This window comes from Rhineura floridana, chromosome 9, assembly GCF_030035675.1.
Source record: "Rhineura floridana isolate rRhiFlo1 chromosome 9, rRhiFlo1.hap2, whole genome shotgun sequence".
Taxonomy (NCBI): Eukaryota; Metazoa; Chordata; class Lepidosauria; order Squamata; family Rhineuridae; genus Rhineura; species Rhineura floridana.
The window spans coordinates 82,244,189-82,263,240 of NC_084488.1; the positions used below are offsets into that span (position 1 = coordinate 82,244,189).

General features: G+C 43.0%; 1 protein-coding gene across 2 annotated transcripts in view; it reads right to left on the minus strand.

Annotated features, from left to right (window-relative positions):
• FGF2 (fibroblast growth factor 2) overlaps window positions 1–19,052 on the minus strand; it is a 67,760-nt gene that overhangs the window by 32,999 nt on the left and 15,709 nt on the right. Inside the window, exon 1 of one of the 2 annotated variants that reach the window (XM_061585163.1) lies at window positions 788–1,230. The exons of the other annotated variant lie outside the window; for it this stretch is intronic. Within the exon in view, the coding sequence (XP_061441147.1) occupies window positions 788–971 (184 nt within the window). The 5' untranslated portion in view covers window positions 972–1,230. Of the gene's footprint in view, window positions 1–787; window positions 1,231–19,052 lie in introns of those variants that run through there. 2 annotated transcript variants of the gene reach the window in all.

Genomic DNA, 19,052 nt, shown 5'->3' on the forward strand with positions numbered 1-19,052 from the left:
GAAGGCTTAACATTCTGGCCTGGATATATATAAACTGGGGTGGCCAGCCTTCATTCAGTCTTGTTGGTTCCACTTTGCTTTTTTATTAGAATTTCTCTGAATCTACCAACCAGAGCCAGATGCAAAAAGGTGCACCGTCAAAATTAGAGCTGCTTCTCAGCGCACTTCCAGTACCAATCATTTCACATAAAAGTCCATCCCTGATTAGCTTTCTTCATTTTAACAGCCTAATTTTGGTGGGAAAAGTGTTTTTGATGTTTGCTTTGGTTACAACTGGAAGTCAGAAACTTTGCAAAACTACTGCACATCACCCAGAGATCTACCTTAGATGCCAATCCACCTTTCGTTCTATATTTTAATTCAGGTTTGAGGAACTTGTAGCCCTCCAGATATTGTTGGACCCCAAGTCCCAACATCCCCGACTACGGGCCATGCCAGCTTGGGTTGATGGGATGTGAAGTCCAACAACATCTTGCTGGCCACAGGTTCCCAACCTCTGCTTTAAAGAGATTTTTTTAAAGCAGTGCGTTTTAAGAATATTTGTCATTTTTTTAAAAAAATCATTATAATAGTCAAAGATCACCTAAGGAAAAATCACCCGTATGAAACACGAATTAGGGGGCCTCCCCTCCCCCACACTCCTCCCTTAAAGGGGTTCAGAACCTGTGAGGGGGAAGAAGAGGACTGTGCACTCACCGCCCCGTCCCCTGTTGGTTTGAGGTTGCGAATGAAGCAAAAAGGGTCACATATGTTTGTGGGCAGAGACGGCGGACTGGTCGGTACTCACTGTAAGGGTCGCTCTTCTCTCGGACTCCATCCACTCTGCCGTCGGGGTTGATCCTCAGAAAGAAGCCGCCGTTTTTGCAGTACAGCCGCTTGGGGTCCTTGAAGTGTCCGGGGGGGAAGGTGCCGCCACTGCCGCCGCCGCTGTCGGGCAAAGCGGGGAGGGTGGTGATGCTCCCCGCCGCCATCCTTGTCGGGCCCGCCACTGCCGACGAGGGCTCCCCCCTGGTTGCCCTCCCGCGGGCGCCCACCACTCCCACCCTTCGCGGCGGGCTCCCTCTGCCTCTGCCCCCCAGCCTCGCGTCCCGACGGCTTCTTCCTCTACCCCCCAGCCTCGCCGCCCGTCGGCTACCTCCGCTGGGAGGGCCGGGGGTGGGCGCGTGTGGCTGAAGGAGAGGGAAAGGCGCCCTTTTGCAAAATAAATGGGGGAGGCAGGAGGCTGCGACTTCTCTCTCGGGGCTGCCTTCTCAAGTTCTCGCAAGTTCGTTTATGGAGCTGCGCAACTCCGAGCCTAGCGGCTCAAAGAGACCTTTCACCGGAGCCAGCAAGCCAGCCAACCCTCTCGGCCCGGCACGCAGGGGAGTCCCCTGTCTGAAAACTTGCTGCTGCTGCTGCTGCTGCTGCCGCCCAGTGCGCGGAGGGAGGGACCTGCCGCCGCCGCTGCTGCTTCTGGGCTCGCAAATGTGCGCACCCCTCGACCAGCGCTATTATTTACTTCTTTGTTCCGTCCACTCTGTCCCTCCTCCCCTTCCCTCCAGTTCGTGGCTCTCTGGCGGGCCGGTTCTCTGCCTGCTGTCTGGTATGACTGAGGGGGAAGGAGGTAGTTGTTTCTGCTCCTGTTGGACACTGGCAGGGATGAGGGAAGGAAAAAAAGGCGCCTTCCCTCCTCCGCATCCCTCCTTGTAACTCTAGCCTGCCCGGCACTTGCACAATGCACAACGCACCCTGGGCCAAGTCTTCGCACAACACAACAGTGCTCTCATTTCCCCGCCGTCCTATGCAGTTCCAAAGCTTTGTGGCCAATGCTGTCGCAGCTTCAGTAAGACGAACTGCAATGCAAGATCTTTCTAGAGGTGACACTGAGCCCCTAAACTCTTGCTCTGAAAAGGCAGGCCAGCAGCAGCTCACCTACCTACGTCTCTCCATACAGGGAAAGCAAAGCAGCACCTGCTAGCCCCACAAGCAGAAAGCAGGTGCGTGCAAAACGAAGTCCAAATCGCAAAGGGAGCTCAAGCAAATGACCAAATCAAACCTTACATGCTAAAGGCAGCCCGTGCACATTGCTAGGTAATTGTGTGCTTTTGAGCAGAATCTGAACAAGTCGTATAGTAGTAACCACCCAGATACGTGGAAAGAGTGCCTTTCTGAATCTTACGAGTGGTGAAAATGTGGTGAAAATAAACGGGAGGGAGGGGAGTTGGGCCTGTACATATCCAAGAAAGGGGAAAGCGGGGAAGTGTCATAAGGACATCAGAATAGAATAGCCCTGCAGAATAAAGCCAAAGGCCCATATTTGCCTAATCTGAATGTCACTTTTGCACCATCGTATAAGAGTTGGAATTAAATATCCTACCTCTATAGAATTTTCTATTTTTGCTTTTTTCTGGCCATAAGGACCTACTCCTGCTTTAATCTCAGACAACATGTAAAGGCATTTTTATTTCAGGGAGTATTTGCCTTGCCACATTTAAATTGATTGGAGGATTAGTGGCTCTGACTTCTTTTAACTGAAGAACCAGTAATTTATTTTCTTCCTTGACATGGTATTGTTGAATTTCATTAACTTGAGCGCTGTGTATTTATAGTCACTTATTGTTTTATTATTGTTCCTATTGATTTTCTTGGTCACTCGTTTGAGTGCCATGAGCTGTAAAGCAATTTATAAATGTAAGAGATGGTTGGATAGGTGCCATGGCGCCTTCCTACACAAGCAGCGGTCCAGTTCCTGAGATGAGTCGATGCTGGTGTAGAAAAGAGCAATGGTGTTGACCACTGTCAGTTAACTGCAGACTTTCAGCATTACTGTAACAGCTCAGGAGGAGTACGTGCAGCAGTGGTTCTTAATCTATTGACAATAGATATAATTTTTATGATTAATTTTTAATGTTGGAATTGGTAATGTAAAATGTAAATGTACTGCCTTCAAGTCGATTCTGACTTATGGCAACCCTATGAATAGGGTTTTCATGAGGCTGAGAGGCAGTGACTGGCCCAAGGTCACCCAGTGCGCTTCATGCATGTGTGGGGATTCGAACCCTGGTCTCCCAGGTCATAGTCCAACACCTTAACCACTACACCACACAGCTGTGTTTATTTCTATTTTTCATTACTAGTACTGTATTTAATTCTTCTTTTATCCAGAGAACACTGTTATTGGGTAGCCTACAAATGTTTTTAATTAATTAACTAACTAACTGCATGCTGAGTCTTGAACCATTGTACAGCATATAAGCTTATCTTTTCAGCTGTGTCATATTACTTCTTTTTATCCATTAAAATATGCAATTACCTTTTATTAAAGTAAAGTAAAATATAAGCATATGGTTCAAATGGCCCCACGTGAATAAAAGTGCTACATGTAAAACAGTAATCTGCCTTGCTAGTTCAAAGCTGGCATGATTGACCATCTGTTACTTGGACCCAATTAATATTTGAGGGGAACAAATCAACAGTTCATAGGGGACACAAGAAAGCTCAGGTCACTTTGGTACATAAGTTAACTTTATTAGATAAATTAACATTTTAACCACTGAGTCCCAAGAACATACAAAAAAAAAAAGCTCCATAGATAGCTTGACTTTTGGGGGAGGACTGTGGAAAATAGGAGGCTGCCTTATCCTGAGACAGCCCATTGGTTCATCTAGCTGAGAACTATCTACACTGACTAGCAGCAGCTGTCCAGTATTTCAGACAGGGCTCTCTCCTAGCTCTACCTGGAGATGCCGGCGATTGAACCTACAACTTTTGCATACAAAGCAAATGCTCTGCCTACTGAGCTATGCCCCTGCAGAAGATCCCATTTTCAGTCTCTGGCATCCTCAGCGATATAAAAGAAACCTGGCTATGACACTGGTGGTCTTCTGCCAATCAGAGTAGACAATACTGAGTTAGGTGGGCAAACAGTTTCACCTGTTACACGGCAGCTTCCTATGTATAAGAAGCAGCCTAAAGCTGACTGCTATAGAGATGCAAATAGTTTTGCTATTCAGCCTGACACTATCACTTCTTAAGGGAAATAGAGGAGGTTTTGTTTCATATTGTGTTGGCTTTTTAAGAACCTACAGGCAAAGTGCACCTGAATACATACAAAGTGACTTTCCTACATGAATCCTTTCTCACTAGCCCAGAGACTCACTTTGCTATATGAGAATTTGTCAGATAAAAGACAACAAACATTCTCTCAGGGCCAAAACACATGATGAAGTTAAAGGTGTGTTTGCATCTGATGTGTGGGTTTTTAAAATGCAGATTGCATCAACTGGGGAAGGAATTATAATTAATCAGATTACGGCAGGCACCAAAGGCTAGCTTCAGAACAGGGATTTTCTTCAGGACCTCAGCAGGGGAGGAAAGAATTAACTTCCTCCTCCATGTCTGCTGTGATCTCATTAATTATCTGCCCCCTGATACAATTAGCATTTTTTAAAATCCCAAACTTCACATCAAAATACACATTTAACATCATGTGTAGTTTTGCCCTCTCAAAAGGAGTTTGCTCTGCACTGATTAGCTCCTTTTCATGGCAGATAGAAAGCCAACTTATTTATTCTCATTGAATGCACCCTGCAGGATGGCACCAACCGCCTCCATGTGCCTCATTCAGGGGCAGATCCCCCTGTGAAGGCATAACGTATAGACATTCACATTTGGATCGCATTCTTACACATGCCAAATATAGGAATCAGCCCCATTTGATCTTTCAGCCTACATGTGTGCTAAACTTCAGCTCATGCATGCGTATTAACAGCAAACATACCTTGGACATTTTTCTACCTTTGCATACTATCATTCAGGCAACTAGTCAAGATAAAATGTGTTGTTTGGACTTGTCTAAGTCTGGTTGGTTGGCTACACTGGTCCCAGGGTATGATCTGAAGGCACATGAGGCCAGGACTCTGCTGAAGCTAAGCAGGGCAGGTCTGGTCAGTGCCTGGAACCATATGTAAGCCGCCTTGGGTTTCATGAAAAGAAAGGTGGGGTGTAAATGTAATAAATAAATAAATGCTTGGAGAATGAGTATGCTGTTAGGATCTGTTCTCAGATCCCATTAAATAGCATCTTTTCTGACAGAAGAGGGTAAGATGGTGTGGAATAATAAGGAAGGTGCCAGATGAAATAAGTGAAATTGGTGAAATTACAGACAAAAGGCTACAGGGATTGAGCACAGTACCAAGGGACTATGTGTAATTATAGTACTAGGGTTGCTACAGTGAAATTCTTCCAAACCAAGCTCAGAATTGATTTAACTTTGAATAAAAGTTCACCTCAAGCGAGAAGCAAACTTTTAAAGCCTCTAAATTCTCTAGCTTAGATTAAAACCTGAGCCACAAAAGAATTCTCAGCTTCAAAATCTCCCTCCTGCAGTCTTCAAAGCACTCTCCCTACCAGCCCTTATTTTCCCCCAACTCCTTCCTCCCCTTTCCCTGGCTGGATTGCAGAAGCAAGAGCAGTGGTGGCACAGGAGAGCGGTTAGCCCTGAGGAGAACTCCATCTGCCACGGGTCACTGGGGCATGGCATGCTGACACACTATAACAGGAAGCCGGCACAGGAGGACTTCAGGATGCTGGAGGGAGGACAGGAAAAATCCCCCTCCTTCTTTCTCCCTGCACACGCTACTGCTGCTTCCACTGCAACTGCTGAGCCTAGGAAGGATTTAAGATGAAGAAGAGGAAGATGTTTGGAACATGGGAAGAATGCTTAGAGGGCTGTGGTTTACTGTGTGTTTCGTGCTACTCACATTAAAGGACATGTGAGTCTCCTTGTATGGTTCACATGACGCTACCAGCAAGGGCAAACAGAAGCTATCATGCAGTTCCCCCCCGTAAATCCATACTAACCCAATCCTCTGATAATATGCAAAGTGGAAGAAAAAAAATCTCCATTCCATTTCTCTAGTGGTTGCAGACTCTTTGCTCCAATGCTTTTAGGTGGGTGTGTCAGTCGCTCCCCTCTCCATGCCTACCATCTCCTCCTCCCTTCTTTCATTTTGTTTCCTGTGGGCTGACAAGCAACTTCCAGCTGCTCTCCTCAATTCTGCTGGCCTTTTTTATGTTACTGCAAATGGTGCCTTTCTTTTCTTTCCCCCCTAACTTGTGCGCAAAAGTGTTAACACTGCTCAAACAAAGATTTGTATTTCAGCTATATCCTAACAACTATAGGCATAGAAAACACAGATATTCACTCTTCCATTTTTTTTAAAGGAACCTACTACAGCTGGTAGAACAGACTGAGCATGCTCAGTCACCTAGCAACCAGAGGTAGTGGAAATGTATGATTAGAGGGTGGGGCCACAAGGAAACAGTGAGACTAATCCATCCCAGAGGAATACCTACTTGTGTGAATGGGAAAAACCAATTGGCAGCTAACATTGAGCAGGAACTGAGGACAGTGCAAATCTATAACCAAGGTAAATGCAGTGTATTTGCTATGAAGAAATGATCCCTCAAAGATGAGCCCAGAGGATCAGGAAGGGCTGGAAGAGACAGGAAATTATTTTCTGAGCCAGAGATTGGCTTGGAAAATAAATCAAGTTATTTACACATACACACACACACACACCCCAAGAAATAAGTTTTTTTATGTCTATGTCAATCCAAGGTAAGTGTGGGCAAGCCCCCATCTCTAGACAGCACTGAATTTGTTCCCTCCTTTTGCAACAACAACTATTTCTCCTGAAACATTACACATGAAAACGAATTCTTAAGAATCAGCTAGGTGTAAAAACAGCAATGCTCCATTGCTCCCACACTTTTAATAACTAAACTCTACGATCTTACCTTAAAGCAGTTGTAGGCATGTGTTAACAGAGGATTTAAAACAGTGTCCATCTCTTTCTCTTTTGTAGTCTAACCTCCCTGGGCACCTCCCCTACACCCTCTAAAGCTCACAAAAGGTTAATTCAGCAAAAAGCAAAGGCCACCCTTACTCTCATTCTTCCCTGAGTTCCTTCTTCAGAGGCTGACCTAGCTGGTCCCATCCCTGACTGTTCCCCACCTACTGCCAGCCAAGCAGATAAAAGGGAGCTAGGAAATAGGCTGACATACTATCAACTGGAATTTCTCTGTGTTGGCTTCATCACTGTTATGCTCAAAGTGCATATTATTGTTCAAAGCCATTAGTGGTAAATTCCCAGGCACTGGCTGTTTTTACATGCTGAAGTACATAAAGGAAGGCAGACAGTGCTGGCAGCAGCAGGTGCCATAGAGGCAGGCAGATTCTGCAGCAATATATATATTGGGTTGTATTTCTCTTTGCACGGCCCCTAAATCTCTTCTAGGGGTTTACCCAACCCTCAAGAGCACATTTGGGGGAGGAGAGCACTAACACAAAAAGTTAGTTGAATACCACCCATAATATCCAAAATTGTTCAGTTAAAAGTTTTAGCTTCTGCCTTCCTCAGCAGCACAGTTGGGATTTCGAGTGAGTGCTGAACCAAGATGACAATTTTAAGAACATTTAGACTGGAATTATTCTCAGAACTGAAGCAAAAGTCCTTTTTAAAAAGAAAAATCAAAGACTAGGTAGGAATCAGGTGAGATACATATTGTTCCACAGTCCTCAGTTTTTTGAGTAGTGAGATTTCAGGGGTTTCAATAATACTGAGAGTTGGGTTTCCCTTGATTTTTTAAAGTTATTTTTTATTGGGTTTTCTCTTCCCTGGAATGAGGTTAATGGAGACTGACATGTTTTGATATATATTATTTAATTAAGCATATATACAGGTTGAGCATAGGTGGAGATTTGCAGTATTAATGCCTCAACACATACCGCTCCCCAACAGATTTCTAGGGGACAGGGTATAGGATTCTTGCAGAGAGTAACTAATCTCTCTGTCCTATTACATACTTCTTATATTTTACACATACACAGCTGTGAGGAGAGAAAGGGTTGAGTCATTTTTTGCCAAGTCACTCTTTGCCTACTCCATGTTGATAACCATCCAAGTAATATAGAGACATGCCCAGACAAGATCAGGCCAACCCACATTCTGCAGGGGGGGGGGAGAAGTTGGAGGGGGGAGGAGGGGGAGGAATTCTGTCCAGATATTTTCTCGCCATTGGCAAAGACACCCATTAGTATTCTCTATCCAACTGCCCTGGCTGTTCCCTTCTTAACGAGTCACTGGGTTAGAAGGAATCCTTCATGTTCATTTAGACCAACCCCATAATGCCAAAGCCACTCTTCAAGGTTCCTATTTCTAGAGTGGCTTACCTAAGAATAATACGTGTAGATGAATAGCAATATAAAGCATTTAAAACAATTTTAAATATTTTTTTTAAAAAATAACAATACAGCAGTTAACATTTCATAATGCAGCAGTGAAAACCTAACAAGAGGACAACTGACAGGCCTAAGTTAATGAAAAGGTTTTTGCCTGATAACAGAATAGGCCCCCAGTGAGCATTCCACAAGCAGGGAGCCACAACTAAGAAAACCACCTCTTTAATCATCACCCATGCAGGTAGGGGGATACGAAGGGCCACAGATAAGGATTTTAATGTGTAGGCAGTTTCATGTGGGAATAGGTGGTCCTTCAGATACCTGGGTGCCAAACCAGTTTAAGGCAGGGTTAGGGAACCTGGGGTCTTCCAAATGTTGCTGAATTACAGCTTTCTCATCAAATGGAGTTTTTGAGAGGTAGCCTCATGTACACAGCACTGCAATAGTCTAATTTCAATGTTACAACAGTGTATATAAGTGGCCAGGCTATCTCTGGTGCAGGAGGCAGCCATAACTGGTGAAAGGTGCTTCCTGCAGCATGGGCATTCAAAATAAGGATCCATTCAAGAACAGCCCCAAGCCATGAACCTGAAGGAGTGCAACCCCGTCTAGATCAGACTGAACACACCACTCCCCTGGTTCACCTACCAACAATATTTCCTTCTTGTCTAGGTTCAGTTGCAGTTTATATACAAAAGCTAGTTCCTAACATTCTGTTCCACTTTTCTAACATTCCATCACACTCTACCAACAGTCTGTCTGACTTCCAAAATTACATCACCCTCCAGCTTACCAAAAGGCAGAACCAAAAAGCATGGAGCAAGTCTAATGTCATCCCAAGTGTATCTCCACATTTACTCCTTTACTTTGTCCTATTGTGATTTATTTTATTTAATAAAATGTATATACCACTTGAATGTAAAAACCTGTAAGTTTACAAAAAAAGTAAAATTATCAATCAAACAGTTAAAAACAAGTAATTAGAAAGATATTTAAACAATTAAAACAGCTACTAATTAAAAAAATTAAAACAGATCAACTTCTACGTGTCTGGAGAGGCTTGCCCAAACAGAAACATTTTAAGCAGGTGCTGAAAGGAACACAACAAAGGCACCTGCCTGATGTCAGTAGGCAGGGAGCTCCAAAGAGTAGATGCTGTCACACTAAAATAATGATTTCTTATGCGTTCCTCTTTCGCAGAGCAAAGTGCTCAGGTGGGCACATATGGGGTATGGACTGCCTTCAAGTCGATTCCAACTTATGACGGCCCTATGAATAGGTTTTTCATAGTAAGCGGTATTCAGAGGGTTTTTTACCATTGCCTCCCTCCGAGGCTGAGAGACAGCGACTGGCCCAAGGTCACCCAGTGAGCTTCATGGCTGTGTGGGGATTCAAACCCTGGTCTCCCAGGTCGTAGTCCAACACCTTAGCCACTACACCACACTAGTGCAGTCTCGCAAGTAAACTGGTCCCAAGCTGTTAGGGTTTATATACTAGTAGTAACCTTGAACCTTGAACTTGGTCCAGTAACTAATTGAAGCCCTACATAGAGTGTAATCTCTATGTAATCCAGTCATCAGTGTCTGAACTACTGTGGCCAAGCGCTCCCACTCCGGGAATGGTCACAGTTGTCTCATCAGTTTGTTGTTGTTATATGCCTTCAAGGCAATTACAACTTATAGCGACCCTATGAATCAGGGACCTCCAATTGCATCTGTTATAGCAGCTGATAAAAGACAATTCTAACCACTGAGGCTACCTTGACCTACAATAATAGAGCTGGATCCAGAAGAACCCCCAGACTGCATACCTGCACTTTCCAGGGCAGGCAATCAACCAGTTTCTTGGACACAGGAACCACTCACCCAAAGTGCCTCCATCTTGCGAGGATTCAAGCTCAGCTTATTTTCCTTCATCCATCTCACCACTGCTTCCAGGTACTGGTCCAAGACCTGCACAGTCTCTCCTGATACAGATGTTACGGAGTAGAGCTGAGTGTCATCAGTATAGTGATGACACCTTGCCCCAAACTCTTAATGACTACTCCCAGCAGTTTCTTATAGATATTAAAAAGTATTGGGGAGAAGACAGCAGTTTGCAGCACCCCATAGCACAACTGGGTCCGTAGTTTGGGGGTCTTATTAGATCCGCTCCTGTCACTGGAGGCTCAAGTAGCCTCGGTGGCACGGAATGCGTTCTACCAGCTTCGGCTGGTAGCCCAACTACGACCCTATCTGGATAGGGAGAACCTTGCCACAGTTATCCATGCTCTGGTAACCTCTAGATTGGACTACTGTAATGCACTCTACGTAGGGTTACCTCTGAAGACGGTTCGGAAACTTCAGCTGGTGCAGAATGCTGCGGCCAGAGTTCTTACTGGGACAAAACAAATTGATCATATAACACCTGTCCTGGCCCAGCTGCACTGGCTACCAATATGTTTCCGGGCCAGATTCAAAGTGTTGGTTCTTACCTATAAAGCCCTTAACGGCATCGGACCGCAATACCTGGCGGAACACCTCTCCCGCTATGTACCTACCCGGTCGCTGCGCTCGACGTCGAAGGCCCTTCTCCGTGTCCCAACGCATAGGGAGGCATGGAGAACGATAACTAGAGCTAGGGCCTTCTCAGTGGTGGCCCCCGAACTATGGAACGCCCTCCCTGATGAGATACGCCTGGCGCCTTCTTTGTTATCTTTTCGGCGCCAGGTCAAGACCTACCTCTTCGCCCAGGCATTTTAAAAATTTAAAAATTTGAATTTAAAATTGAAAATTTTTAATTATGTTTTATTGTGTATTGTATTTACATCCACTTGTATTTTAACCTGTTTTATTATGCTGTACACCGCCCTGGGAGCTTATTGCTATAGGGCGGTCTAAAAATGTAATTAAACAAATAAATAAATAAATAAATAAATAACTGCTAGAGGGCCAAACAAAAATCACTCAACGCCTCTCTCTGGACTTGATCCTGTAGGTAGTACTGGAACAACCATAACACGGTGCCACCAATTCCCATTCTATGGAGCTGGTCCAAGAGGATACCATGGTCAATGATATTGAAAACCACAGAGAGATCAAGAAGCAGAAGCAAGATTATTATTATTATTATTATATTATATTATTATTATATTTATTAGTCACCCATCTGGCTGGTTGACCAGCCACTCTGGGCGACGTACAAGATAAAATACATTGAACATTAAAAATTAAAATTTAAGAACCCAACAGTAAAACTTAACCCATTCCAAAGGCCTGCTGGAAAAGCCAATGATTGCACTCTCCTTGTCCCGCTTTCTACAGAGGTCATCCATCAGGGCACCCAAGGCTTCCTCAGTCCCATGGCAAGGCCTGAACCCAGATTGGAATGGATCTAGATCATCTGTGTCATCCAAGAATGCCTGCAGCTGCCCCACCATTACCCTCTCCATCACCTTCCCCAAGAAGGGATATTTGCAAATGCTCAATAATTATTCCAATCCAAATGTCCAGGGCCAGTTTCTTTAGGAGTGGCCTCACTACCACCTCTTTCAAGGTTGCAGGGACCATCTCCTCACACCATGAAGCATTAACCACACTCTGGACCCAACCAGTCAAACCCCCTCTGCTAGATTGAATAAGCCAGGAGGGACAGGGATCCAGAGGTCATGTGGTCAGACATGTAGCTGCCAGCACCTTGTCCACATCAGCTGACTTCATAAGCTGAAACTGATCCCAAAACATACTCCAGCATTGGGTACAGTAGGGCCCCGCTCATATGGCAGGTTCCATTCCGGACTGCCGCCATAAAGTGAAATCCGCCGTAAAGCGGAACACATTGACTAACATTATCTAAAATGGTGCCCGACACCCAAAAAACGCCATAAAACTGGAACAAGCACCGTAGGAGCAGGACCTTTCTGCAATTGACAACCGCTGTATCGGTGGAACGCTGCAAAGCGGAGCGCAGCAAAGCAGGGCCCTACTGTACTTCATCTGAAACTGCAACAACAGCAGGTCATTATGAAGTTGAGCAACTTTATCCTCAAAGTGTGTAGCCAGTTGGTCACAGTGAGTCCCTGAATGCTTCAAAGACCCCTCCCCCACAGTGGGAGTCAGTGAGTCAGAGAGTAACCTCTGAACCATTCAAAAGAACTCTGCTGGCTACTCTGCTGGCTACCTACTAGATGTTGCAATGCAAGCTGCAAAGTAAGCCTTCTTCGCAGTCCTTACTGCCACATAGCAGGCATGATTGTGTGCACTAATCAGTGTTTGGTCGGCTTTGAAGTTGTGGATGAGCATCGTCTTATTATGGACTGACCTGGCATTCAGTAACAGCACCACCAGACCAGAGGACTCAGCAGATAAGTTACTAGTACCTTCTGGAGGAGTTGGAGGGCTGAGATGGGGGATATGGACCAAGCGTCTAGGTCTCCAACCCAGATGGTGGTCAGCCCCTCCACTCTGATTATACTTTCCCTTGCCCACCACCATGGAGATTTGGGCAGCATCTTTTCAACTCCCTGCTACCTGCCCACTTAAACACATCCAGTCAACATCAATATACAATAATGATGAATCATTATCTTTCATTCTTAATCTGGAAAAATGAAATGCCTTGAAATTGAGGGTAATGCCTGTTCGCCATTCCTGACACTCAGCAGCCCAACTTTTACCAATCAGAAGATGGGAAAGGAGGCCACTCCAGAACTGCAGTGAAGGGGAAATAGGTTTCAGATGTTCTTGCTGAATGTTTTTTGGGGTGGAGGGAGGCAAAGAGCTCACCCCAATCTGCACAGGATGAACCAGAACTGGTCAGGGATGTTGTAGTCCAACATTTGGATGGCCACGGGTTCCCCATCCCTCTGTTACAGTCTGAGCAGAATTTTTAACTGGCTGCATTTGATCTGTTTTGGGTTTTTGCTTGTTTAAATAGTGTTAAGCCTGCAGAAATATTTCACTAGGAAATGTTTTTTAATTTTGTTTAAAAAATTACCTTTTATTATTAAGAAGTTCATTATAGGGATGCTATTTTATTGCACATAACATGGTTTAGAAATTCAAAACTTAGACACTGCAAATGAATGAATGAACACATAGAACTTAATTCCTAATATTTAAACTTACAGTGCTACTTAGTGACCTTATAAAGCAATAAACTACTAAATAAATGAATGAATGGTCAGCCAAACAGAAACACTGGCAGCAGTTGGGCATGGCTCCTTTTAAATTCATGATATAGTGGTATATTAATTATTTTTCATTCCCTTGGAACCCGTTTTATAGCACATTAAAACTCTCTCTCTCTCTCTCTCTCTCTCTCTCTCTCTCTCTCTCTCTCTCTGAAAACTCACCTCTCAGAGATGGTGAGCCTGCTGGGCAATCACAAGGTCAGAGCCAAGTTTCATACTGGACAGAAAATGTTCAGTTGACTTCCAAAGTGTTATGCCAGTCAAGAATTTGGCATGCATTCCTATGAAATGGACAGAGACCAAATCTGTAGTCATAGGTGCTTGCAAGAAATTAAGTTTCTTCTGGAACATGGAATAGGCTGGATAGCCAGGGAATGTTATAATCCAGCAACAATGGATTCTCCTGTCAATTGATTCAGACCCAAGATTATACTAAAACTACATGTTTCTAAAACCATCAATAGAGGCTTATACAGAAATGTAGCCTGGCATAATTCGAACATTTTAATAATAAAATATATTGCCAAACAATGACAGTATAGATGAAAACCATAATAGTCTCTCATTTTAAAGAACTCTTATTAACTGTAAAATATATTTTGTATTGTTAATTGCATTAGAATGCCTACTGGTTAAGACAGATCAGTAAGAAGCTATTTCTGGACTTGGACTGGTGTCCACTGAAGACAGTCAGTGTTTCTTCCTGGAAGTGGCATCTTGTTGTGTACCATTCAGAGCAAACATTACACTGGAGCACTGTATAGATGTCTCTTTGTTTCAGATCATGCAGACACTATAGGACAGTGGTGATATACTGTAACCTACATTTCTAATAGCATCTAGTTTCCAAATAGCATTCATTAAATCTTTTGGACATGGGTAGACTTAACTGGCTCCATTGGGTTGGGAAATTATTCATATGAGCATCAGCCATGGGGCCATTGACTCTGAAACCAGCCAAGACAGGTTGTGCAGAAGTGGAAGTATTTGCTACACATCCATGGGATAACTTTGATGTGGTTTATTTATTTATTATGTTTGAGAAAAAAACAAATTTCAAATGCTTTTTAAAAAGCAGAAGAATCTGAAACTGATTTTTCAGGGAAAACAACGACAGTGCAAGAAGAATTCAAATTTTCTGCCAAGTATTTATTATTATTTTAATTTTTCATCAATTTTTGGGAAAGACATCTCTATTCTATCAGAAACAGCATAACATATGGCATTCTGATGATGTGGCTTTTTCTTTTTTTAACAGTGCAAAATTAATCTGATTGGTCATCACTGGAGTAGCAGCCAGAAGAGCATTGCAGCATGTAGGGAAGAGCAACAGAGAGAGGTAAGATGTGTGCATGAACATACACACACTGACTGTGTCAATATGTCCAGCAATGGTCGTGGAAGGAGAATGCAGGGTTTTTTTCAGAGCAGGAGTGATGATGTCATCTGCCAGAGCACCAGCTAAAATGATGGCTCCACCTTGCTCTGATAAGTGAATGAAATGATAAGGAGGCTTTTATGTTTTCTTATTCTTTGTGGCAGATTGCACAGAGCAAATCGGGAGGCAAATAAACAAACAAAGGCAGAGTACTTTTTTCCTTTTCTTTAATGGGGTTCCTATTTCACACTGGCTAGCAGTTTAAATAGTAACACTTTTTTGTGAGACGTTCTAATTAAAAGGTTGCATTTCAGCTGGCTGAAGTTGTTTGGTTAAAGCTCAATGTGTTTAACAAGTTGTATTTATTTTATAAGTATCTGTTCTATAACTGTCTGCAAAACCTGATACATTGGGTCTTGTGTACTGCTGATTTTAGGTGTATGTATGAATTGTGCATATATGGATCAAGACATCTGCCTGTATATTTGGACTCTCCTTGGGGGTGTGTGGCTATAGCGAGTGTCATAATACTCTACAGTTCAAAATGTACCATATGCCACTAGTGCCAGGGGGGGGGGAAGTCCCACTACTGTTATCCAGTAAATCTTGAAGGAGTTGCAGAAGAGTGTTTTGTGGATGGGGTGTGTGTGTGTGGCTGGCTGTAAGGGAGAGGAAGGTATTTGGGGGATTAGGGAGTGCTGGTGAAGATGGTGATAGAGAGGCTGAAAAATACTGTTAAATATGAAGTGTTAAATATGAATGTTTACATTAAGTGTTTAAATATGAATTTGAGGTGAAAGCTGCTCTTAAAATACTGGAAGAAACAAATCACCAGGAACAGATGGCATACAAGTTACTGAGACTGAATCTGTCCAAATTTTGACAAGAATTTGTCAATAAATATGGAAAACTAAACAGTGGCCCACAGACTGGAAGTATTCAATATGCATCCCAATTCCAAAGAAAGGGGATCCCAGGGAATGCAGCAATTATCGAACTATTGCCTTAATATCCCATGCATGTAAAGTAATGCTCAAGATTCTACAACAAAGGCTCTTACTAAAGGTTCCATATATGGAGTGAGAAATGCCAGATGTCCAAGCCAGATTTAGAAAAGGAAGAGGTACCAGAGATCATATTGCAAACATACATTGGAAAATGGAACAGACCAAGGAATTTCAGATGAAAATCACCCTGTGCTTTATAGATTACAGCAAAGCCTTTGATTGTTTAGATCATGGAAAACTATGGAATGCTTTAAAAGAAATGGGGGTGCCACAGCATCTGATTGTCCTGATGCGCAACCTATACTCTGGACAAGAGGCTACTGTAAGGACAGAATATGGAGAAACTGATTGGTTCCCCATCAGAAAGGGTGTGAGACAGGGGTGCATTTTATCACCCTATTTGTTTAATCTATATGCAGAACATATCATACGGAAAGCGGGATTGGACCAAGATGATGGAGGTGTGAAAACTGGAGGGAGAAATATCAATAATTTAAGATATGTAGATGATACCATACTCTTAGCAGAAACCAGTAATGATTTGAAAGGAATATTGTTGAAAGTTAAAGAGGAAAGATCAAGAGCAGGACTACAGCTGAATGTCAAGAAGACTATAATAATGACAACAGTAGATTTATGTAACTGTAAAGTTGACAAAGAGGACATTGAACTTGTCAAGGATCATCAATACCTTAGCACAGTAATTAACCAAAATGGAGACAATAGTCAAGAAATTAGAAGGCGGCTAGGACTGGGAAGGGCAGCTATGAGAGAACTAGAAAAGGTCCTCAAATGCAAAGATGTATCACTGAACACTAAAGTCAGGATCATTCAGACCATGGTATTCTCGATCTTTGTGTATGGATGTGAAAGCTGAACAGTGAAAAAAGTGGATAAGAGAAAAATCAGCTCATTTGAAATTTGGTGTTGGAGGAGGGCTTTGCGGATACCACGGACCGCGAAAAAGACAAATAATTGGGTGTAAGAACAAATTAAACCAGAACTATCATTAGAAGCTAAAATGATGAAACTGAGGCATCATATTTTGGACACATAATGAGAAGACATGATTCACTAGAAAAGACAATAACACCAAGAAAAACAGAAGGGAGTAGAAAAAGAGGAAGGCCAAACAAGAGATGGATTGATTCCATAAAGGAAGCCACAGGCCTGAACTTACAAATTCTGAACAGGGTGGTTTATAACAGATGCTATTGGAGGTTGCTGATTCATAGGGTCGCCATAAGTCGTAATTGACTTGAAGGCACATAACAAGGTGGATGTACTGTTTATATTATGGTAAGACACTGCAGAATTGTTTAATATGGTTTATTCTATTGGGTGTTGTATTTTTAGAGTATGTGACCTTGTTTCTTTTTACAGTGTACACTTTTGCATTGTTTTTATAAACATTTATCTTGATAAAATGTTCCTACAAAACCTGGCAGGAACCATATCGATTTGTGCAGGTATATTTTACGTTCTTGGTTTTTTCTACAGCTGTAATTGATCCTTTGTATTTTTGTGTAAGATGGGGATTCTTCTCTAGCTCAGATTTTAATTCAAGCTGGAAAATAATTTGTGTAAAACTTTTGTCATCTTAGAGGCAGGGCTTTTACGAGTACCCAAAACCCAAAACTGAGCCCAAGCACCTCTCATGACAACCCTAGCAATTCACTGTAAGAGGGCATTCCCAAAAGGCGAAAATGGGGACAGTCATTTATAAGGATGGCTTAAACGAAGCTAGACAAGAACTTGGTTGTCTCTGTCCAACAACAACAGAATAGACACAGGAAACTCCTGACTTGATACAAGTATATCCAGTGCCCCTGTCACCTAGTGACTAAATTATATAATGACACTATCCACACAGACAAGTCCTATAAAATTGGAAGGGTCAGTAGTAAATACGGACAGTCGGAGCATATGAAAACCTCATAGGTTGTGTTCCTCGTCTCTCCTTTCTATCTACTGCTGTCTGAACTAAAAATATTTCCTGTCTAATACTTCTAACGTATATAGGTTCAAATCTGCTAAAGCATATTCTTCTTTGTCACCATCCACCAAATATCAGTCTCCTTTAAAAACACGATTGATTTAGAATATTTTTAGCCAACTCCTCAGCCAAAAAGCCCTCCCCCAGTGGTTTACAGTGTAAATGACAAAAGAAAATGGGCTTAGGAGAGAAAAAACAAACTCATGCTCCTTCTGGCAAGGGAGTGGGGAACCAAGTTCCCTGCAGCTGCTTTTTCTCTGTGTGACGGATGGGGGCAAGATGATCTTCATTATGATCCATGGGTAGCAGCCTCTTTCTGGGCCCTTGGTCCTTTGGAAAGAGACATGGTTTAGTAGCAGAGCATCTGCTTTGCATGCAGAAGGTTCCCAGGTTCAATCCCCACCATCTCCAGTAGGATTAGGAATCTCCCCTGTCTGAAAACCTGGAGAGCCACTGCCAGTCAGTGTAGCCCATAGGGAGCTAGATGGACCAAATAATTTTTATTATTTATTTATTTATTACATTTGTATACCTCCCCATAGCCAAAGCTCTCTGGGCGGTTTACAATTAAAAACATTAAAGACAAATATATAGATATACAAATTTAAAAACACTTAAAAAAACAATTTAAAACCACATCCTAAATAATTCAATATGTGGCAGCTTCCTATGTTCTGTTGGCCAGTGACTGAGGCCAGAGTGTGTTGCCCTTCCAGTCTGCATCCTGGGGAATTTGCAGTGAGTATTTTTTCTGCTAGGGAGAGGAAGAAGAGTTCTCGCTGCAGCTGCTCATTCTCTGTGCGAAGGATGGGGCCAGGCTGGTCTCCCTCTTGCTGTGATGTTCTTGAGAGGAAGGGATTGTAGCTTCCTAGTAGCCCTTAGACCTCTGGTCAATGACAAAGGCCAGAGGGTGCTGTTCTTCAGCTCTGCAGTCCCTGGAAAACATCCTGCAACTGGCATCAGAGAGTTGCAAAACCCTTCAGATTTAAGCTAACCATTATACGGGCCTCATCCTGATCTTACTGAAATGATGAGATTTATGTACTTGGGCAGAATCCAAGACAAAATTAATGTTAACACAATATTGCAAAGTCACAAAGGATTCACTCTGGAATGGATTTAAACAGCTACAACCGTTTTCCTTATGCCCCCTCCGTCCCTTTCTCCCTCACCCAAGGACTGGATTCTAGCCAGCCTGTGCAGTCAGAGATGCTAATTGCAAACATTTTGGTTCCAGGCTTTTTCTTTCCTTGGGTTTTCTACATTATTATTTGCCT